This window comes from Saimiri boliviensis, chromosome 1 (genome assembly GCF_048565385.1).
Source record: "Saimiri boliviensis isolate mSaiBol1 chromosome 1, mSaiBol1.pri, whole genome shotgun sequence".
Lineage (NCBI taxonomy): Eukaryota > Metazoa > Chordata > Mammalia > Primates > Cebidae > Saimiri > Saimiri boliviensis.
The window spans coordinates 243,143,735-243,167,937 of NC_133449.1; the positions used below are offsets into that span (position 1 = coordinate 243,143,735).

The 24,203-nt window shown below is 34.7% G+C and overlaps 1 protein-coding gene across 6 annotated transcripts in view; it reads right to left on the reverse strand.

The window, feature by feature from the left end:
• The window catches only part of RNF180 (ring finger protein 180), a 237,554-nt gene that overhangs the window by 72,374 nt on the left and 140,977 nt on the right, over positions 1–24,203 (reverse strand). Inside the window, exon 7 of one of the 6 annotated variants that reach the window (XM_010336580.3) lies at positions 21,879–21,957. The exons of the other annotated variants lie outside the window; for them this stretch is intronic. Coding sequence (XP_010334882.2) covers positions 21,879–21,957 — 79 coding nt within the window. The remainder of the gene's footprint in view (positions 1–21,878; positions 21,958–24,203) is intronic. 6 annotated transcript variants of the gene reach the window in all.

Below are 24,203 nucleotides of genomic sequence, written 5' to 3' on the forward strand. Positions count from 1 at the left end.
TCTTTTCTTTAAGAATGTTGAATATTAGCCCTCACTCTCTTCTGGCTTGTAGGGTTTCTGCCAAGAGATCTGCTGTGAGTCTGATGGGATTCCCTTTGTGGGTAACCTGACCATTCTCTCTGGCTGCCCTTAGCATGTTTTCCTTAATTTCAACTCTGGTGAATCTGATGATTATATGCCTTGGAGTTGCTCTTCTTCAGAAGTAAGTTTGTATTTCCTGGATTTGAATGTTGGCCTGCCTTGGTAGGTTGAGGAAGTTCTCCTGGATGATATCCTGAAGAGTGTTTTCCAGTTTGGATTCATTCTTCCCATCACATTCAGGTAGACTGGATCAAACATAGATGAGGTCTTTTCACATAATCCTGTATTTCTTGGAAGCTTTGTTTATTTCTTTTCACTCTTTTTTCTCTAATCTTGCCTTCCCATTTTATTTCATTGAGTTGATCTTCAACTTCTGATATCCTTTCTTCTGCTTGATTGATTCAGCTATTGAAACTTGCATATGCTTCATGCAGTTCTCCTGCTGTGTTTTTCAGCTCCAGCAAGTTGTTTATTTTATTCTCTAAGCTGGTTATTCTAGTTAGCATTTTGTCTAACATTTTTAAAGGTTCTTAGTTTCTTTGCATGTTAGAACATGTTCTTTTATCTCAGAGAAGTTTGTTATTATACACCTTCTGAAGCCTGCTTCTGTCAATTTCTCAAACTCATTCTCTATCCAGTTTTATTCCCTTGCTGGTGTGAAGTTGTGATCCCCTGGTGATATTAACAAATACCTTTTGACACTGTATAAAAAATGTGTCAACATTTAGAAGAGTTACATAATTCAGTAAACCAGTATTTTCCGAATGTCTAAAACATGATATTACAAAAATCATGCATGGGTAAATGAACCACTCAAAATGTGATGACAGACCCATGGATTTTAATATAATAGAGTATTTAAAGTTAGTTATCAGGTGTCAAGACTCTACATTGCAACTAGCCTTTAAGATATAGTTCTTGTCAAGTTTTGCTGTAGTTATCAAAGACAAACGTCCACAGTTATTCTGAAAAACTATTATACTATTATCCCCTTTTCTGACTACATGTCTAGCTGGATTTTCTTCACATAATTCAAACAAAACAACAAGTGGCAATAGACTGCATGCAGAAGCAGACATGAGAATACATCTGTCTTCTATTAAGTCAAATTCTGAAGAGATATGCAAAAATGTAAAACAATGAGATTCTTCTCAAGTAGTTATACTACATGCAATAGTTTATTATTTTTACATGAATGAATAAATGTCTTAAATTTTTCTTAGTTTTAATTTCTAATATGGTAAATATTTATAATCCATGTACACAAAAGTTCTTTCAGGCTCTTAAATAATTTTAAGATTGTAAAGGGATCTTAAGACCAAAAAGTGTATTAAGAACTGACATATTAGGAGAAAGAAAGCATAGAAGATTTGGCACTAGACACCTATTGGGTACTATATTAGAGTTTATAAGCACTTAATAAATTGGCAATATCAATGATAATAGTAAATAAGATTATTTAGGGTAAAAATTCAATGTAGGATCTAAACAGTGATAAATTCTAGCTACCTGAGACCCAAAGAAATAAACGCTCAAAGAAGTGTAAAAAAATGTTGCCATGCTGTAGATTTTAGAAAGGCAGTGGAGAAAAATTATTTAGTACAGGTTGAGCATCCCTATCCAAAACCTGAAAGTTTTTGAGTGCTAAAATACCACAATTGGAATTTCACACCTGACACCTTTGCTTACTGATGGTTCAATGTATATAAACTCTGTTAAACAGAGTAAACAGACAACCTACAGAATGGGAGAAAATATCTTCAAACTATGCATCCAACAAAGGTGTAATATCCAGAATCTGTAAGAAACTTAACAAGCAAAAAACAACCCTGTTAAAAAATGAGCAAAGGACATGAACAAACACTTTTCAAAAGAAGACATACACATGGCCAACAAGCATATGAAAAAATGTTCAGTATCACTAATCATTAGATAAATGCAAATCAAAACCATAAGATACCATTTCACACCATTTCAGAATGGCTATTACTAGAAAGTCAAAAAATCATAGATGCTGGTGAAGTAGCAGAGAAAAAGGGAATGGTTATACACTGTTGGTGGCAATGTAAACAAGTTCAGCCATTATGGAAAGCAGTTTGGTGACTTCTCAAAGAACTCAAAGCTGAATTACCATGGGACCCAGCAATCCCATTACTGAGTATATACCCAAAAGAATATAAATTGTTCTACTATAAAGACATATGTACACATTATGTTCATTGCAGCATTATTCACAATAGCAAAGACATGGAATCAACTTAAATGCCCATCAGTGGTAGACTGGATAAAGCAAATGCAGTACATATACACCATGGAATACTATGCAGTCATAAAAAATGAGATCATGTCCTTTTCAACAATGTGGATAGAGCTGGAGGCCATTGTCCTAGACAAACTAACACAGAACAGAAAATAAGATACCACATGTTCTCACTTACAAGCAGGCACTAAGCTTTGAGTACACATGGACACAAAGAAGGGAATAACAGACACAGGAGCCTATTTATGGGTAAAGGGAGAGAAGACATTGAGGAGCAAAAAAACTACCTAATCGTTGCCAAGCTCATTATCTGGGTGATTAAATAATCTGTACAACAAAACCCCATGACACACAATTTACCTATTTAACAAACATGCACATCTACACCTGAACCTAAAAGCTAAAAAAGGTTAAAAATTTACCTTCAGTCTATGTGTATAATATGTATATGAATAATAAATTTCATGTTTAGACTTGGGTCCTATATCTTATTATGTACATACAAATATTCAAAATTCTGAAAATACCCCAAGTCTGAAAAACTTCTGGTCTCAAGCATTTTAGGTAAGGAATAGTCAACCTGAATTTACTTCAAAAAGCCACACATAGATATATCATAGTACCAATTTATAGATCAATCAGCTTTTATTTACAGCTCTATTAGATAATAAATAACTTCATTTAAAATGAGAAGAGCTACTGGAAGACCCCAGAGGTGAGGTCTCATTGAACACAGCAGCAGCTTTTGAGGTTCCTGTGCTATCTTTGCAATCTGAGCCAGGCCTACACACATGCAACCATGTCTAAGGGACCTGTTGTTGGTATTTTGATTTTGGTACCACCTACTCCTGCTCCTGTGTGGGTATTTTCTAGCAAAATAAATAAATAAATAAATAAATAAAAAAGTAGAGATAATTGCTAACAATCAGGGAAACGGAACCCAAGCTATGTTGCCTTACTGATGTTGAACAACTGACTGATGACACTGCAAAGTATCAAGTTGCAATGAATCCCACCAACAGTTTTTGATGCTAAACGTCTGATTGGACAGAGATGCTCTGCTCTGCTTCCCTGTGGTTTGATGCTTCCCCTTATTTTTTTTGCTAGTTCCTCAGATATGTATGCTTTGTTAAGAACCTGAGTTCTTATCTTTATGTATGCTTAACAAATATTTGAGTGTCTACCATGTACCAGGTACTGTCCCAGGCTCTGACCATATAGCATAGGGCTTTTAGTCTAATGGAGGAGAGTAAGATGGTGCTAAGAAACCCTAAAACAGAGGAACTCTAATTAGTCACAGGTCCAAAAAGGCTTCTGTGAGGATGTGCTATTTAAGAGGAGATCTTTTTAGAAATCTTTTTATTACAAGTGGCAGAAAACGGAACTTAATGTGGCTCAACAATTAAAATGGAATGTGTTGGTATAAAAAATTTAAAAAATCCAGAAGTTTATCTAGTGTCAAGTAAGAATTAACTCAGTGGCCTAAAGGACATCTCTAAGAACCTAAATTTTCTTGTTCTGCTATCTGTGATGACCATTTTTTCCTAATGCCTAGCAGCTTCATTCTCCCTCCCTTGTACCCTCAAATGGATCTGGCAGCTGCAAGTCTCGCATACTTGTATTATCATACTATCCAAAGAAATAAAGAGGGTCTTTGCCAGTGGTTCTTGTGTAACCTCAGATACCCATTCTCTTTCACTTGTCCAAAGAGAGCCACTTGTTTACCTATTCTTAGGAAAAACCCTATACTCAGGGAGATAACTGACAGTGAATCATTTAATGTAATCAAAGCACATAGATCTGGTTATAAATGGGGTAAAGGTAAATTTTCTAATGGAAAATCAGGAAATTATTACTGTACTATAGTACATGCCATATTGGACACAAAGCAAGTGCTCAGTGACTTAAATTCCAACGTCTGATGGAAATCTATGCTTTTACAGTTTGGCTAATATTTAGTTTGAACTGTATCAACCATAACTTACCTTCTCCATCCCCAATAGCCTGGCTAACAGCTAGCATGATTCAGATCAAAGTACCTATAATTTCTTTTTCTTCTTCTTCTTCTTTTTTTGTTTTTTGGTAGAGATGGAGTATCACTTTATTACCCACCCTGGTCTTAAATTCTTACATTAAGTGGCCCTTCCTTCTCAGCCTCCCAAAGCGTTGGGATTATAGTATGCCACCGTGCCCCACCCAAATAAATAACCTGTAACTTCTACCATGAAACTCTTGGTATTTTAATTCCAAAAGTAATAAAAAGTATATTAATATCCATTTACTTATAGTTGTTAACTAAACCCATTATTCTTCCCAGGTTCTTAGCTAGACTACATATACATACTTCCTGTGAGTTAGGTGTGGCAAGAAGATATGAATTACCAATGTGACTGAGTTTTAATGAAAGGAATGTAAGCAGAAGTCAGATATGCCACTTCCAGGGCTAGCCCATATAATAAATCCTTTATTTAGTGATTCTCCACACTCTTTCCCCTTCCAGATTGAGGCAGATGAGTGGCAGTGGAAGCCATATACTGAAAGATGTAGAGCTACAAGATGGAGAGAACTTGCATCTCTGGATTACCATTTACAAAAGAACTATGTGATAATTAGAACTTCACTTGAGTGAGAAATAAAAATTTATCACATAAAACAACTGAGATATGGAGTTTATTAGTTATAGCAGCTAGTGTTACCAAGTACTATAAAAACTGTTTTAACAGTAAAAGGGTTTTTTTTTTCTTTTTTGGCTGCTCAGTAAAAGCTTTTTGCAGAAGTATTTTGCAGTCATAACAAAAACCTAAAGTATGAGGCATTGGTTTAGCAGACAGTCAGGAGATGGATATTCAGAGACTAGAAGATTGAGACATATATTAAGCAATGATAAAACATTTAGTAAAATGTCATCTATATTAACATGGAAGGCAGACTACGTGTGCACATGTAGCTTAAATCTCCAGAGGAAATGGCTGGAATGAAAGTAATTGTGTACATTGACTTTCGTTACTTTAAACCATATGACAAATCATACTAATTTCTGAATATGGATCCAGCCTTGCATCTCTGGAATAAATCCTATGTGGTGTGGTATATAAATAATTCTTTTTATACATTGTTGGATTTAGTTTGCTAATATTTTCTTGAGAATTTTTACATCTATGTTCATGAATGATACTGACTAGCAGTTTTCTTGTAAGTTTTTTACAGGAGGGTAATGCTGGCCTCATATAATGAGTTTAAAAATATTCCCATCATGGTTATTCATCTGAGAAAGGGCACTACAACAAATCTGGTAGGAGCTCACTAAGCGTCAGTTCTAAGAAACTCTTTTTTTTTTTTTTTTAATGCAAACTTCTTATTTTTTTTTTTATAAGAAAAAGAATAAAGAGGAAGAAAGAGAAACAGGAAGAGGGAGAGAGGATGGGGATATTGCTTTATTGCCCAGGCTAGAATGCAATCTAAATATGGGTATGCCTATAATTGTGCTTAATAATGGAGATATAAAAGAAAATAAGGGAAGAGAATAACAAACAAGGAGCCAACCAACATTTCGTTTAAACTTCTAAGTTGATATGATGTGGTACTGTTAAGAGTGAATATTTTGTATATTTAAAGTGGAGTGTTCTATAAATGTTAATTACATTTACTTGTTCCAGATCTGAGTTCAAGTCCTGGATATCGTTGTTAATTTTCTGTCTCATTGATCTGTCTAATATTAATGTTGAAGTCTCCCACTATTATTATGTGGGAGTCTAAGTCTCTTTATAAGTCTTGTATGTCTGCGTATTCCTGTATTGGGTGCGTATATATTTAGGATCTTTAGCTCTTCTTGTTGTTGCATTGATCCTTTTATCATTATATAATGTCCTTCTTTGCTTCTTTTGATCTTTGTTGCTTAATTGTAACTTCTGTTTTTTATTTATTTATTTTAGCTCTTTGGTTGGTTGGTAAATCCTTCTCCATCCCTTGTTTTGAGTCTTTGTGTATCCTTGAATGTGATGGGTCTGGATGCAGCATAGTGATGGGTTTTAGTTTTTTATTCAAATTGCCTGTCTGTCTTTGGATTGGGGGATTTAGTCAATTTAAATTTAGAATTAATAATAATATATGTGAGTTTAATACCGCCATTTAATATTAGCTAGTCATTTTGCTCATTAGTTGATGTAAATTCTTCATTATATTGATGCTCTTTTTGGTACTTTTTTAGAAAGGCTGATACTGTTTGTTACTTTCTATGTGTAGTGGTTCTTTTAGAAGCTCTTGTAAAGCAGGCCTGGTGGTGATGAAATCTCTGAGTGCTTGCTTATTCACAAAAAACTTTATTTTTCCTTCACTTGCAAAGCTTAGTTTGGCTGGATGTGAAATTCTGGGTTGAAAGTTCTTTTCTTTTTTTTCTTTTTTTTTTTTTTATTGCATTTTAGGTTTTGGGGTACATGTGATGAACATGCAAGATTGTTGCATAGGTACACACATGGCAGTGTGCTTTGCTGCCTTCCGTCCCCTCACCTGTATCTTCTTTAAGGATGTTGAATATTGGTCCCCACTCTCTTCTGGCTTGTAGGGTTTCTGCTGAGAGATCTGCTGTAAGTCTGATAGGCTTCCCTTTGTGGGTAACCTGACCTTTCTCTCTGGCTGCCCTTAGTATTTTCTCCTTCATTTCAACCCTGGTGAATCTGATGATTATGTGCCTTGGAGTTGCTCTTCTTGAGGAATATCTCTGTGGTGTTCTCTGTATTACCTGGAGTTGAATATTATCCTGCCTTACTAGGTTGGGAAAATTTTCCTGAATAATGTCCTGAAGCGTATTTTCCAGCTTGGATTCATTCACTTCGTCACATTCAGGTACACCTATCAAGCATAGATTAGGTCTTTTCACATAGTCCCATATTTCTTGGAGACTTTGCTCATTCCTTTTTATCCTTTTATCTCTAATCTCGTCTTCTTGTTTTATTTCATTGAGTTGGTCTTCGACCTCTGATATCCTTTCTTCTGCTTGATCAATTAGGCTGTTAAAACTTGTGCATACTTCATGAAGTTCTCGTATTGTGTTTTTCAGCTCCATCAATTCACTTATATTCCTCTCTAAATTGTGTATTATTGTTAACATTTCGTCAATCCTTTTTTCAAAGTTCTTAGTTTCTTTGGATTGGGTTAAAACAAGTTCTTTTAATTCACAGAAGTTTCTCATTATCCACATTTTGAAGCCTGCTTCTGTAATTGGAACACACTCGTTCTCCATCAAGCCTTGTTCCGTTGCTGATGAGGAACTGTGATTCCCCGCTGAGGGAGACGTGTTCTGATCTTGGGTATTCTCAGCCTTTTTTGGCTGTTTTCTTCCCTTCGTTATAAATTTATCCATCTGTGGTCTTTGTATTTACTGTCTTTGTAATTGGGTTTCTGAGTGGATGTCCAACTTACTGATTCTCAGCGCCGAAATCTGAGCAACCCACTGCACTGCCCAAATCAGCAGCGTTAAGACTGATGGTGCTTTTCTGACTCTGCACCAAGAACCAATGCTCCAAGGCGCCAGCAAAACCACCTCGCCGGTCACAAGAGTTGCTCTGGCGACCCGTGGGGCTCCTCCGCTGGGAATCTCCTGGTGCGTGAGCAACAAGATATCATGTGAAGGTGTGGCGTCCTCTCGTTCTTTGTGCTTTCACTGGGAGCTACAATCCCGAGCTGCTAGTGATCAGCCATCTTGGATCTCCTATTTTTGATAGTCATATTATATTTTGTTTCATTTTTTGCTATAATGTGTTCATTTTATAGTTAAAACTCTCATGAAACTCTCATGTAGTCCAAGTTTCATGAATTCTTTAGGCCTCTGTTTCTTTGACTGTTAAATAACATTTTCCCGAAAAGTGGAGAAATTAGTACAAATATAGGAGCCAGTCAATTTAAGAACTGATAAGAGTTGGTGAAGAATAAACTGAATTTTTTTTAAATATAAAGGTTTTAGTGGTGCTGAATTTAATTTTTATAGTACTAAAATAGAAGCAACTCAATCCCCATTTTGTTTATAAAAAGCCTATAAACAGGTATAACTCAGATCATAACATTAAACAAATCACTTCAATATATTAAAGAAAATATTAAAAAGTTCAGGAGATCCCCAAATATTATTAATAATAAAAATAAACACAAGACAATGTTAGAACCACATTTTAATCTAAGCTTCTATTTGTCAAAAAGGTCCAATTTTAGTATTTTCTACCAAAATGTTAAAAAAATAAAAATTTACGTTATGTAGGCAAAGATAGTCTGACAAACTATTTTCCATATTTATGGGAACAAGTGAGAAAGAAAATACTGTTTCAGCTCCTCCATATTATAAAAAATAAATCTAAATCAATTTTAAATGGTTGATGGGATCACAGCTTTCATTATGCAGTCTGAGTGAATCTGTTTTCTGCTGAATTCAAGAAATACTTTCTTGCCAATTAAATATAATCATAAATTATGCTAATATAGTAGGTGGGAAATTATTTTCCTACTTTGAAAACTGTCTGCTGGCTGAGCTAGAGTCCCTAACATTGAAGGTATATAAGTGCTCTTTCAACTTTCATGTAGTCAGAGTTTCATGAATTCTTTAGGCATTTTACATTTCTTGGCTTTGTTCCTATGACTGCTCAATGACATTTTCACCAAAATATGGAAATACATCTATTAATTTTTGAGGAAATACGTTAATAGATCTTTTGATTATGTGGAGACTGGCATCTGGATTAGGCTGGAATGAGGGTTAAGGAACAGCAAGATTGAGACAAGAGGGTAAATTATTCTGCTTTATAAAACAACAGATAAGAGAGTTATGGAAGAAGGAGAACAGAAATGTGGGCCTCCTCAAGCTAGAACAGGACTAGTAGAAATGCATTTGCCTGTGGGGAAGCCAGCTGAAGAACTTTTAGGAAAAGTGATGTTTAATATTTAATTCTAAGATGTTTCTAGTTCTGCAGATTAATCACTCATCTTGGTCGTTATCTCTAAGACTTCAGTAAACGGTTGTTGCATATTTCAATTTTAAGTTACTGATAATTGAAGAATACAGAAAATCCCCCTTTTAATTTTTACTCTGAGCAAGGTGGGAGTGAAATAGGAAACAAGTCTTGGGTGGCAAAGTGCCGTATTTTGGAATAAGAGATGACAGGAAACATTACCAACTCCCATCAAACCCTATTCCCCAGAAATTTTCAGAAATGTTGTGGTGGATGCTGGACTTGTCACATTGTAAGCAAAGACTCAAGTCTATTTATTTATATATTAAAGGAAAGGATGGTACCAGATGCCTTGAGAACATGGATATACTAAAATATAAAGATATAAAAGGGACTTTTTGTATTTATTAGAAGATGACATATTCAGTTGATTCTCATTATTTGTGGTTATTATGTTCTATAAAGTTCCTGGGAATATTTAATTAAGGAACACTGAACCATTGTTCCTTGAGGAAATACAGAATTAGGTTCCTGCAAGCCTCTGGCCACATTTTTGTCAAATAATCAATATACAACTTTGTTTCCGTTTAAAAATACCTCATTTAAATGCAAAAACTGTGACCTGACACTAAACAGACTACGAAGTAACACTTGTCTATAGCAACAGAATGAAACAAGAAGTCACACTGTTGCCTTGTTTGTCCTCAGCTGGGAATATGCACATAAGATGATTACAGTTTTTTTTTTTTGCTATTCTGTGCATATCAATGAATGGTTACAAAAGCATTGTGAGTACTGATTTTGCAGTTACAAATAAATTTTAGTGAGTAGGCAAATTCACAAATGAGGAAGCCACGAATAATGAGGATTGACTAAATCAGTTATTCAGAGCTCTCCATAAACTAAACTCTCTTTACCTTCCAACTTTCACCTTTCATTCTTCCTATGCATCACTGCACTGCAGTCAAAATAGTCTTGGCTCTTTTCTTAGAATAGCTGAAATTTGCATCTTGATTCATACTATGAAGCTCTTTTAAAATGCTCCTTCTAATCATTTCCCCAAAATTTAAAATTTTATTCCAAAGTCCAATTAAAAATTCATTTCTGAGAAGACTACCTGCTTCAGCCATACTGTTTCTTGCAATCTAGCAGATTACAGATGGTTCCTAACTTATAATGGTTTGACTTACAATATTTTAACTTTTCACTGGTGCAAAAGCAATACATGCTCTGCAGAAACTGTACTTCAAGTTCCCATGCAACCATTCCATTTTTCACTTTCTGTACAGTATTCAATACATTACATGGAATATTCAACACTTTATTAAAAATAGGCTGTGTTAAATGATTTTGATAATGGATGCATTCTGAGCACATACAAGGCAGACTAGGCTAAGCTATGTTGTTTGATAGGTAAGGTGTATTAAATACATTTTTGAATTATGACATTTTCAATTTATGATAAGTTTATCAGGATGTAACCCCACTGTAAGTTGAGGAACATCTATATTTTGGGGGCTATATGTATATCAGTTAGATTTATACAAAATACACTTATTCATAGTTAGTTTTTTAAGTCTTCTCTCGATGCCTTAAAATATTTTGTTTTCCCAGTTAGAGAATAAGGACTTCCACCATGTCTTTTAATTAGTCTTTATTTCTTCTTCTTCTATTATATATTTGGAATCAAAGAATAGATATCTAAATATTAATACTAATTTTTAAATGCAGTTTAACCAAGTCTTAAGTGTCAGGGATTTCTTTGATTCCAAATGTATAATAGAGAAAGAAGATGTCTAAATATTAACACTAATTTCCAAATGCAGTTTAATCAAGCGTTAAGTGTCAATAAGTACTGTATTGAGATTTCCTGAGGGCTTGTCTTATACTAGATGGGAAAAAGTCATAATTGGTTACTAATGCCTGCAAAGGGTACAGAAGGTGATATGACAGAAAACATGAGGAGATCTGTTATTCTTTGGCTCACAGTTATGCTTTTTAGAATAATTCGAAAGATATTTTAGATTATATTAACCATTTTGTGGTCACATCTTTTTAGTGGAAACTAAAATATACATATTCCCTTCTTATATATAGGTCACACAATCTTTCTCATTTTAGTTTAAATTTACCTCCCTTTTCAAAATGTCCTATCTTCTATGCTCGCTAGACCGTTCCCTTGCTAGACTATTTTCCCTTTATTTAAAAACAGACACCTAAATTAATTTATGTTATAGCTTCCACAGTATTTTACATATATTATTTATGATTGGAACTTGCCTTCCCACTGTGATATCATCCAACGTATAATACATATTATTTCAAACAGTTGTTTCCAATTCTCAGATTGAATTATAAACATATTACTATTTTGTGAATAAACAATCTCAAAGAAAATGATTCTTATGCAATTGGTTTCAAGAAATGTACCTTTTTGCTTAACTTAGCTCTTTTCAAATGCAATAACTGCAAGTTACATTTTTAAAAAGTATAAAAATACAATACAGCTGTGAGAGATTAGAGTTCTCTATAGCTAATTAGCTACTTCTAATCCCTGTAAGGATCAGAATAAAATATGTCCATCCCATTGACATCAAGCTAGGCTATGTGACTTACTTCATCAAAATGAATGTGAGTGGAAGCAATTAAAACCATATATAAACAGATTTCCTTAAAGAGTCATTGCATGGTTCTGCCATGGCACTTTTACCTTGGTCTTAATAGTGACATGTCGGCTATAGTGGATGCTTCATCTTTCTAGATCTCACTCTCACTCTAGATCTCTTAAATAGATCCTTAGTTAAGAAGACACTAAATCAGAGCAGTACCCAATATGAAACATGAGAAATCAATAAATTCTCTGTTGTTTGTAAGCCACTAAGATATAGGGGTAGATTGTTATTATATTAACATGTAGTAACTAATGTAGTGACTAACACAAAAACTGTTATCAGGAATAGAGGTACTTATGTAACATAGTCTAAAATATGTGGCATGGACTTAGTAAAGAAACTGTTATTAGAAGTTGAAAATACAAATAATAAAAATAACATACACTGGTGATGCATTTAGTAAAACTGTCACTTGTGGTAAACTGGCAGGTAATATTGAGCAAAATGAGCAGAGAAAAAAGAATTCAGTAACAGGCCTTTGTTGCTACTGGTTGCATTTAACACAGTACAACAAGAAAAAGATAAGCTCATAAAGAAATCTGGTTTCAAACATCAACAAAGGAAGAAAGAGAATAATCTAGAAATTCTGGGACTTACAGAATTAAAACATATAGTTGTTTCTTATGCTCAACCAGTGAAAGATAAAAGTTAAATAAGCTCTGAGAAACAAAGACTAACCCAGAGTCAAAGACCAATCAATTATAGCTCCACCTTGGAGATACTTCAGGTTTAATAACAAGCCATTTCATTAAAGTGAATATTGCAATAAAGCAAGTCACACAAATTGTTCGGTTTCCCAGTGTATACAAAAGTTATGTTTACACTATAATGTAGTCTATTAAGTGTGTAATAGCTTGTGTTTACAAAAATGTACATAATTAAAACTCACATTATTGCTAAAAAAAATACTAGTGATCATCTGAGCCTTCAAGTCACAATCCTTTTTGGAGGGGAAGGGTCTTGTCTTGATGTTGATGGCTACTGACTAACAGTGGTGGTTGCTGAAGGAAGGAGTGCCTGTGACAATTTCTTAAGACAACAATAAAGTTTGCTGCATTGTTAGACTATTCTTTTCACAAAAATTTATCTGCAGCATGTGATGATGTTTTATAGCATATTATCCACAGTAAAATTTCATTCAAAATTGAAGTCAATCCTCTTAAATCCTGCTGCTGCTTATCAATTATGTTTATGGAATATTCTAAATCCTTTTTCATTTTAAGCATGTTCACAGCATCTTCACCAGGATTAGATTCCATCTCAAGACACCACTTTCATTGCTTATCATAAAAAGCAACTCCTCATTTGTTCAAATTTTATCATGAGATTGTATCAATTCAGTCTTATCTTCAGGCTCCTTTTCTAATTCTAGGTCTCTTGTTATTTCCACCACATCTGCAGTTACTTCCTCCACTGAGGTTTTGAACCCCTCAAAGTCATCCATAAGGGTTGCAATCAACTTTTCTCAAACTCCTCTTAATACTGATATTTGGACTGTCTCTCATGAATGGTCTTAATGGCATCTAGAACGGTGAATCCTTTCCAGAAAGTTTTCCATATGCTTTGCCCAGATCCATCAGAGACTTCACTAATCTATGGCAGCTACTGCCTTAGTAAATGTATTTTTTTATTTTCTTATTTTTTTAATAAAAATACTTAAGTTCTGGGGCACATGTGCAGAACGTTCAGGTTTCTTACATAGGTATACATGTGCCATGGTGGGCTGCTGCACTCATCAACATGTAATCTGTATTTCTACTAATGCCATCCTTCCCCTAGCCCCCAACCCTGACAGGCCCCAGTGTGTGATGTTCTCCTTCCTGTGTCCATGTGTTCTCATTGTTCAACTCTCAAAAGTGAGAACATGCAGTGTTTGGTTTTCTGTTCTTTTGTTAGTTTGCTGAGGATTATGTTTTCCAACTTCATCCATGTCCCTGCAAAGGACAGGAACTCATCCTTTTTATGGCTGCACAGTATTCTATGGTGTATTTGTGCTATATTTTCTTTATCCAGTCCATCATTGATGGGCATTTGGGTTGGTTCCAAGTCTTTGCTATTGTGAAGAGTGCCACAATAAGCATATGTGTGCATATATCTTTATAGTAGAATGATTTATAATCCTTTGGGTGCATATCCAGTAATGGGATTACTGGGTCAAATGGCTTTCTGGTTCTAAATCCTTGAGGAACTGCCACACTGTCTTCTACAATGGTTGAACTAATTTACACCCCCACCAACAGTGTAAAAGTGTTTCTATTTCTCCACATCCTCTACAGCATGTTGTTTCCTGATGTTTTAATGATTGGCATTCTACTTGGCGTGAGATAGTACCTCATTGTGATTTTGATTTGCACTTCTCTAATGACCAGTGATGATGAGCTTTATTTCATGTTTATTGGCTGCATAAATGTCTTTTTTTGGGAAAGTGTTCATATTCTTTGCCAACTTTTTGATTTTTTTTTTTTTTTTGGTAAATTTGTTTTAAGTTCTTTGTAGATTCTGGATATTAGCCCTTTGTCAGATGGAATTGATTGCAATTTTTTTCTCCCATTCTATAGGTTGCCTGTTCACTCTGATGATAGTTTCTTTTGCTGTGCAGAAGCTCTTTAGTTTAATTAGATCCCATTTGTCTATTTTGGCTTTTGTTGCCATTGCTTTTGGTGTTTTAGTCATGAATTCTTTGCCCATGTCTATGTCCTGAATGGTATTGCTTAGGTTTTCTTCTAGGGTTTTTATGGTTTTATGTCTTATGCTTAAGTCTTTAATCCATCTTGGGTTAATTTTTGTGTACGGTGTATGGAAGTGATCCAGTTTCAGCTTTCTGCATATAGCTAGCCAATATTCCCAACACCATTTATTAAATAGGAAATTCTTTCCCCACTGCTTGTTTTTGTCAGGTTTGTTGAAGATCAGATGGTTCTAGATGTGTGGTGTTATTTCTGAGGACTCTGCTGTGTTCCATTGGTCTACGTATTTGTTTTGGTAACAGTACCATGCTGTTTTTGTTACTGTAGCCTTGTAGTGTAGGGTGAAGTCAGATATTTCTTAAAATATAAGACTTGAAAGTCAGAATTATTCCTTGGTCCACAGACTGCAGAATGTATGTTTTATTAGCAGGGATGAAAACAACATTAATCTCTCTGTACATCTCCACCAGAGCTCTTTGGTAAGTAGGTACTCTGTCAGCAAGCACTGATGTTTTTCAAAGACCTTTTTTTCTGAAAAGGAGATCTCAAGAGTGGGCTTAAAATATTCAGTAAACCATGCTGTAAGCAGATATGCTGTCATCCAGACTTTGTCCTTCCATTTATAGAACACAGGCAGAGTAGATTTCACATAATTCTTCAGGGCCCTAGGATTTATGAAACAGGTAAACTGAGCATTGGCTCTGTAAATTGAGCATTGGCTTCTACTTAACGTCACCAGCTGTGTTAGCCCCTAAGAAGAGAGTAATTCTATCCTTTGAAGTCAGACATTGACTTCTTTCTGGCTATAAAGTCCTAGAGGGTAACTTCCAACAGAAGGCTGTTACGTCTGCACTGAACACGTGTTGTTTAGCTAGTTGCCTTCATCAATGATTTTGGCTAGACCTTCTGGATAACTTGTTGCAGCTTCTACACCAGTACTTACTGCTTCCCCTTGCACTTTTTTGTTTGGCTTTGGCTTAAGGGAATATTGTGGCTCATTTGATCTTCTACATAAACCATTCGAACTGTCTCCATATCAGCAATTAGGTTGTTTTTATTATTATTATTTGTGTGTTCACTGGGGTAGCACTTTTAATTTCTTTCAAGAACCTTTCCTTTGCTCTCACAACTTAGCTAACTGTTTGGTGCAAGAGGCCTAGCTTTTGGGCTTTCTTGACTTTCTACATGCCTTCCTCACTAAGCTTAATAATAATTAAGCTTTGTTTTAAAGTGTGACATATGTGACTCTTCCTTTAGCATGAACACTTAAGAGACCATTGTATGATTATTAATTAGCCTAATTTAAATATTATTGTGTCTCAGAGAATGGGGAGGCCCAAGGAAAGGGAGAGATGGGGGAATGGCTGGTCAGTAGAGCAGTCTAAACACATACAACAGTTATGGATTAAGTTCACCATCTTATATGGGCGCAGTTTGTGACACTCCAAAAACAATTACAATAGTAATATCAAAGTTCATTGGCCATAGATTACCATAACAGATATTATAATAAAAATGTTTAAAATATTGCAACAATTGCAAAAAGTGACACAGAGGCACAAAAAGAGAACATTTTTGTTCTGGATAACTTGAACAAGTTACTGAAAAAATGATGCAGACGGACTTGCTCAATGCAGCATTGTCACAAACCTTCAACTTGTTAAAAATACAGTGTCTACAAAGTGAAATAAAGCAAAGTACAAAAATACATGGTATAACTGTACAACTGTGATGTCCTTTGTTATAACCTCTTCATATATTAAAACTGGTACTCAATAAGTTCTTTCTAGATTAAGTGTAGCCCCTACAAATCCTTGGACAAAAGTGGATCAGAGAAAAGAGACTATGTACATTTTCTCATGGAAGTCTTATAAGCTTAACATGCCAGCAATTAAGTCTAAAGAAAGATGGGCATGTCATCAAAATAACTGTCTTCGAAATAGCTACTAACACAAGTAAACATATTGAATAAAATAAAAAGCTAAGGTTTACACAGTTTTACTGCCATGATAGCTTTTTACATGAACCAAGAGACTTGGACTATCTGAGATTTATAATGCCCTCTGGCCCCAACCCTCTATGGCAATAAATACCCTGAAAAAAGTTTCTCAGCCCTAAAAAGACATATATACTTCAATACCTTCTCCTGATATGGCCAAGGAAGATAATACAAAAAAATGAGCCACATAAAATTCAGAGTTAAAAACCACAGAGACAATGGACTAGAAATATAATGGTAGGGAAAAGAATCCAAGCTAAATTAAAAAAAAATTCCTACCACAATGTAGGATTCCTTCGCAACATATGCCAGTGGGATTTTAAAATTGCTACTAACTAGCGGCTCTTGTGTCTGTCCCATTTTCCCTTTCTAAATTGGAGTTATTGTGATTATCCTGTTCCTGATCCAACAGTGAATAATGGGTTTATGTGGCACAAAAAATTTGTCTTTTTAGTTCATAGTTCACTGGATCAAGAAGGGCCATATGGAGACTCGATACAACAGCTATCATTAATTAAATTCTGCACTTTGAGTCTGGGATGGAACTTGTGACCATATACCTTGTGAAGGAAGTGGGTAAATATTTTACATGTGTAAGAGTGAGAAACAAATATTTTTTATCAAGAGGGTCAAAACATATTAGAGTGTGTATGTGTTTAAGCTGTATTATTGCTTCCAATTATTTGTTCTCATTCCCTGGTTAAAAACAAACAAACAAACAAAAAAAAACAACCCCCCCCCCCCACACACACTTTGCTGCCTTATTAATTCTCAAGCTTGGCCATCTGACTTGTTTTGGGCAATGGAATGTAAGTAAAAATGGTAGGTGCCATTCCTAAACAGAAGAGTTATCATTTGGTGCTCCCATGACTTCTTCCTCTGCCATGAGACTTACAATAATTAGACTGAAAACTATACACATACACACTCTGATGTGGCAACAACAAATATATGACTAAGTAAAATTTGTTAAAAAGCAGCTCTAATTTCCAACTGCTTTGGTTATTTAAAAAATCATCATACTCACTGCTGAATAATAAATGTCTGAACATAAAACTAAAAGAAGGAATGTTTCTTAACAGCATTTTCCAGATCTAACCATTCTCTTTTTAACAAATATGCAACAAAAAATGAAACATGGTTAACTGGAAACCATCCGTAATTTCATAAAATATAATTTAAAATCATCTTTTTAGCTATTTGGTTAATTTAATTTTCTGAACTAAGTATAAAAACATTGAGAGTAAGATCATTGGAAAACTGATAAATAAACCCAATCCTGAAATTTTGATGTTTGCAGGTCAAATCCTTTGAGAATAAGGTTCGTAATGACTCTGAGAATTAAAAGACTGGCACAGATTTGCATTTATAATTGTAAATATAACAAGTGAATAAATTTAATTGTCATACTTGGGTTTGTTCGATTATCATTTGTTCTTATTGCTGTTGTTCAGTAGGAAGAGCTAGGAGAAATCGTACACTGTGGAATTCTATTATTCCTACTCAGCAATGAATCTTTACTGTTTTACAGTACATATACAGTACACTATAAAAATTTTTTTACAATGTGACAGAAAAATTGTTTTATAAGAAAGAGATGAAAGACCTTCAACAATGTAGAATTTAGCTTTCTGGAAATATCTGGGTTTGTGATGTCTTTGAGGGGGAGGCAGGAGCTCCTGGGCATATAGTAGCAATTTTTCCAAATATACCAATAATGAATGAAAGCAATGAAAAAGCAGTCGTAGGGGTATAAAACTTGGTAACTATTAACTTCTTTACCTGAATAGAAACAATAACTAAAACCAAAAACAAAGGTAGTAAGTAGGAGATGCAGTAAGGAAAAGAGTTAGTGATACACGAAGAGACACTCTACTAGAGAATAAAATGATCCTCAACATATAGTGCCTCTGAAGCCTTAAAGCATCTCTTCCTTATATGTGCAATGGTAGGGGAGAGAAGGAAGAAGTGAGAGCATCCAATGTTTGTGCCATACTCACTAGCACTTAAATGCTCAACATCTGGCCCTTCATGATTTAATTCTCAGATACAGTATGGCTTCTCTTTGGTGTATTCAAATTGCCAGTAGTACTACTTTTGTACTTTGGTACCATTAATAAGTAAAACAAGAGTTATCTGAATACAAGCATTGTGATACAGTGGCAGTCAATCTGATAACTGAGCCAGCTACTCAGTGACTAATGGGCAGGGAATGTACATACCATGGATACACTGGACAAGTGTAAGCCCACATCCTGGGCAGGATCTAGGGGGACTGCAGAAGGTTTCACCATGCTGCTTGGAACGGCATGCAGTTGAAAACTTACGAATCATTTATTTACGGCATTTCCTATTTAATAGTTTTGGACTACAGTTGACTATAGTTGACTGAAACCATGGAAAGTGAAACCACAGATACAGGAGGACTACTGTCTTTCCTTAAATCCATGGTTACCAAAGTTGACTGTTCATAAAAATTCACTTTGAAGCTTACGAGAAATCATAGTTCACTTCCAAAACAAACCTACTGAGTCAAAATCTTTCTAGGGTAAGTCTTGGACAAGTATGCTTTTAAAAAGATGATCCTAACATACACCTCTTGTTAAGAACCATCAGTCTAGATAGTTAAATCAATTTTTAAAATAAAAAACCAATATAACAGAATGTCAAATAATAGATAAGAACATTTGTCATTTTAAAATCAAAGAGCTGTTTTGAAGAATTTTCTATAATTAAATAAAGGCAGTCAAGATGAATGTTTGATTGGTATCTAATTATGTGTATGCATTTGTGTGTATAATAATAACCCAGTAACTACTGAGATCATTGCTGTATAGGCATAGGATAATGACTATTTTGATAAATCATGACCTTGAGTTACCAAGAAAAATTAATGTATGTGTCTTAATCCACTCAGACTGTTATAATGAAACACCATAAATTAAATGGCTTATAAACAACAGAAATTTATATCTCAAAGTTCTGGAGCCTGAGAAGTCCAAGATCAAGGAACTGGCAGATTGCTTGGAATTGCGGGAGGACCTGATGTCTAATGAGCGCCTGATTTGTTTATAGACAGGTAACTATATTCTTGCTGTGTCATTGCATGGTGGGAAGCACAAGGGAGCACTCTCGGTCCTTGTTAAAGGACATTAATTCTGTTCATAGGGGCTCTACCCTGTCACCTAATTATTAGTATCTACCAAAGGTCATACTGACTGACACCATCACCTTGGGGCTAGGATTTTGTCAAATAAAATTTGTGAGAAGCCACTGATTTGGACTAGGCTCTTGCACTAAGCCTAACAGACCAAATTAGCAGGGAGTTTAGCTATAGTAGCTGAGCTTTAGTTAATTACAAGAGGCTCTGGAACAAATTAAACAGTAACCAATAAAGTTGTCTCTACACTACACTTCCAGTTTCTGTAAATGATGTCAGATCACATTATTGGCTAGAGTTCTTTGAAAGTGATCTGATTCAGAGGACTGCCTAATTCTTGAACCATTTTTGTTTTGTTTTGCTTTGCTGAAATAAACTCAAAATTTAAATTTGTCTAAGGATTTCCATTTAACAATTTCAAATATGAATTGAGGGAGGTGGAACACAAACAACATTGAGTCCATTGTAGTATGCTAATGCAGAATAGGCATTACATTCTATTTCTGGAATAATACCCCTCAATAAAAAAGTTTCACTGCATAAAGGAGTAACAGTTATAAGAAAATATGCTTTTATGGCTAGCCATATGCAGAAAATTGAAATTGGGCCCTTTGTCATATATAAAAATTAACTCAAGATGGATTAAATGTAAAACATAAAAACTATAAAAACCCTGGAAGACAACCTAGGCAACACCATTCTGGATATAGGCACGGGCATGTTTATTACAGTGTTATTCATAATAGCAGACATGGACTAGATCTAAATGCCCTTCAGTGACAGATTGGATAAAGAAAATATGGTACATTTACACCATGGAATACTATACAGCCATAAAAAGGAATGAGATCATGTCCTTTGCAGGGACATGGATGAAGCTGGAGGCCATTATCCTTAGCAAACTAATGAAGGAATAGAAAACTAAATACCACATGTTCTCGATTATAAGTGGGTGCTAAATCATGAGAACACATAGATATATGGTGAGGAACAACATATACTGGGGCCTACTGGAGCACAGTGGGTGATAAGAGGGAGGGAATCAGGAAAATAACTAATGGGTACTAGGTTTAATGCCTGGGTGATGAAATAGTCTGTACAACAAACCCCCATAACACACATTTCCTATGTAACAAACCTGTACATTCTACTCACGTACTCCTGAACTTCAAAGTTAAAAAAAAAAAGAAAATATCCTATAAAGGATATTGAATAATCAATAACATTTTCAAATGGATTAAATATAATTCCATTACCATAAACCAATATACTGTTTAAATATATTTTAAATTTTCCTGTCATCACAAAGTAACCAAGTTTGTAAGTTTTCTCCTGAAGTACCTTTAGAAACTGGATACTGAACCCAAATTCGAAGTCAGGTCTATTTCTTCTGCTGAGGTTCAAAACTGGAATTTTTTTTATTGCTCTCAAATGCTTTTAAGAAGCTCTCCTAATAAATAGAAACTCCAGCCAAATTTTGAGGGATTTACAAAAATTAAAATCAAATTCAACAAATATAAAATAATCAGTTTATAGAGAGAACAGACTGGACATATAGGTCTTGGCACTATCTATAATGCACTGAAAAATTTAAGAAACCAGGCCTCTTGTGAGAAATTTACCAGAATATCTGTCCACAAATTAAAAAAAAAGGAACCATGAGGAGAAACCAAGTTATCCCAACCAGTGTACAAAGCATTAAAAGAATAGTATATATACCATTTAATGAGACTAATAATCAGAGTAATTTAAATTTATTACTTTATTTTCAATGTTTCCAGTCCTGAATTGTTATTTATAACTAGTAGTCATTAGAATGCTATGTTTGTTATATATATATATATATATATATATATATATATATATATATATAACTATCTTCAAAACATCTGGCTACATTTTATCATATAATTTAACGACTGGCTATAGTTTACTTTGTATAAGTTTATAAGATACAGTTAGAAAAGTCACTCTTTTCCTACCAAAAAACCAGAAGAATGAAGTTTGAGAGTTCCACAAATAGTGGAAAGGGCTTCCCATACAAAATCAAACCTCTATGTCAAAAGAAGTGGAGAAAATGGTACCTCCTGATATCCAGGCAGACGGTACAAGTCTTGGGAAGGAGGTGGCAGCAGCTCCAACTATGCATTTCCCTCTAAGAGCCTGGGACATGAGAGCACAGGTTGCAAAACAAAATTCTAATTACTTGTGCAGCAGCACATTTGACTCATAAACTCTTAATCATTTTCCTTTTGCTTTTTTTTTTCCACCTTAGAAAATGAACAAATTGAACCTTTTGCTTGCTTCCTGTCCCCCACCCCCAAAATAATCCCACTGAGATTCTTCTGAAAGCTGTGGATCCTCTCCCTAGAAAAACACACACAATTTCTATATATGCTATATTTCACAAAATTTCACGGAGTCCAGAGACTCCTTAAAGCTAGATCATGGAGCAGATTAAAACTTTTTGTTTAACATTTGGATAGAATTTTTATCTTAGTTAAATGTTGCAAATTTTATTAACTTACCTAAAGCCACCAATGTTAAATTGACGATATTTAAGATTATTCCCATGACTTAACCATGTTCACCCACACTTTATTTAGAACTAAACTGTTCAAAACCTATTCCCCACTTCTGTCGTCTATTTTTTTTCATTAAGCAACAAAGCAGCAGGGCAAGTAGGACAGGGTAAATATCAGGAGGCTAATCATGATATGTTGGTAGTTATACCTTAGAAATTTCTGTGGACCTAAGTGCCCTCTAGATCCTCTCTACAGAAGGCCTACTGTCCATTTTCAAGTCCCTGTCAAAGTTGTCTGAAGTAGCCTGTAGTCATATTAGGAGTAACGGTCTTTAAATCTAAACCTACTACAAATATGCCAATATTCACATTTCTAGAAATACTCTTAATTTCTGCTACTGGCAGAGCAGAGCAATGGAAGCAAGGGGACAGAAGTGACTAGAAATAGTTAATCAATTACCCTATAACATTCCTATGTAACTTCTGGCCATCAAGCAGGAAATATAAATATTATCTTTAACCAGTGTTTTCCTATCACTTAGAAGAGTGCTTGACACAGAGAAGATGCTCGTAAGACTCTACTTTGAGGATTGACAAAGGAGAAACCCTACTTCAACATACTTTAAAAACTACCAAAACTCTAGAGAAACATTTCAGGTAAGTAAAAGAAAAAAGACAAAAACTAACCTAAATGTCTGCACATAAGATGCATTACCTGGGGTTCCCCAGGAAGTAGAACTGAGGCAAAAGTTTACCTGATACTACTTTGCTAGGAAGCACAGGAGCAGGCAAAAAAGGGAGTTAGGGACAGAGAACAAATATGAGGACATGGATTTCTGAGTAGGTCTTTATTAGTATCAAGTATAATCTTTTGAAAGGACCCATGACAATTATGTCCCGACTTGATGAATTATGAGCTACAGGCCACTGAAGGATAAAAGAATAATTTATCTGCTGGGGCCCATCTCCTCATGGTCCAAGATTTTCCCCATGGAGCATACTACATCAGTTCCAGGTTACACACATATGAGAACCAATTAGGTCTCATTGCATGTCATGCTTCAGTGGTAACAGAGAAATCCCAAGTAGCAAGTGCTATTATTCTACTTGCTGGAGTAAGAGCTGGGCAGAGCCCAGGCTGACTTGTTGTTTGAGGTGGTTGCTAGGCAAGAACAGGAGACCAAAGACCTAGAGATAGTTGAGACTAGGAGGATTTGTGGGAGCACAAATAAACATACTGTAGTATAGTTACATAATTAAATACTCAGGAATAACAATAAAAATTATATATTCAACATCATAGATGAAATGTTAGAACATAACACTTTATTTTTAAAAACCTTACACATATTATATAGCATATGATTCTATTTTTCTAACAGGACAAGTGAGATTAATCTGTGATTAAAAAATCAGAATAGTAGTTGCCTCTGAATGATGAGAGAAAAATTTAATGAGAGTGAATAAAGAAACTTTCTGGAGTAATATGTTTTATGTCTTGGTGAGGACTGGGTTACACCGGTATCTGCACTTGTTACAATTCAGTGAATGAATGTCTAAGATTTATGGATTTCATTGTAGGTAAAGTTTACAGCAAAAAAGTTGAGACAGATATACAATATAATTCATGGGTAATGAATATGACATTGCAATTTAATACAGTATGACACCATTTTGTAAAATAACGCAGGAAGAACAATGTTATACGTTTTCTATGAATACATATATATTCTGTGAGAAGTGGGAAAGGATCTAAATTGGAAGCACTGGTTAAAGAGTTTTTAGCTTTTTGAAATTTTTTTTTAAATGTAATTTTTAAGGTTGAAAAATATACTAATGCAGTATACATAGTAATCAATTACAAAAAAGTAACACATGGCTAATT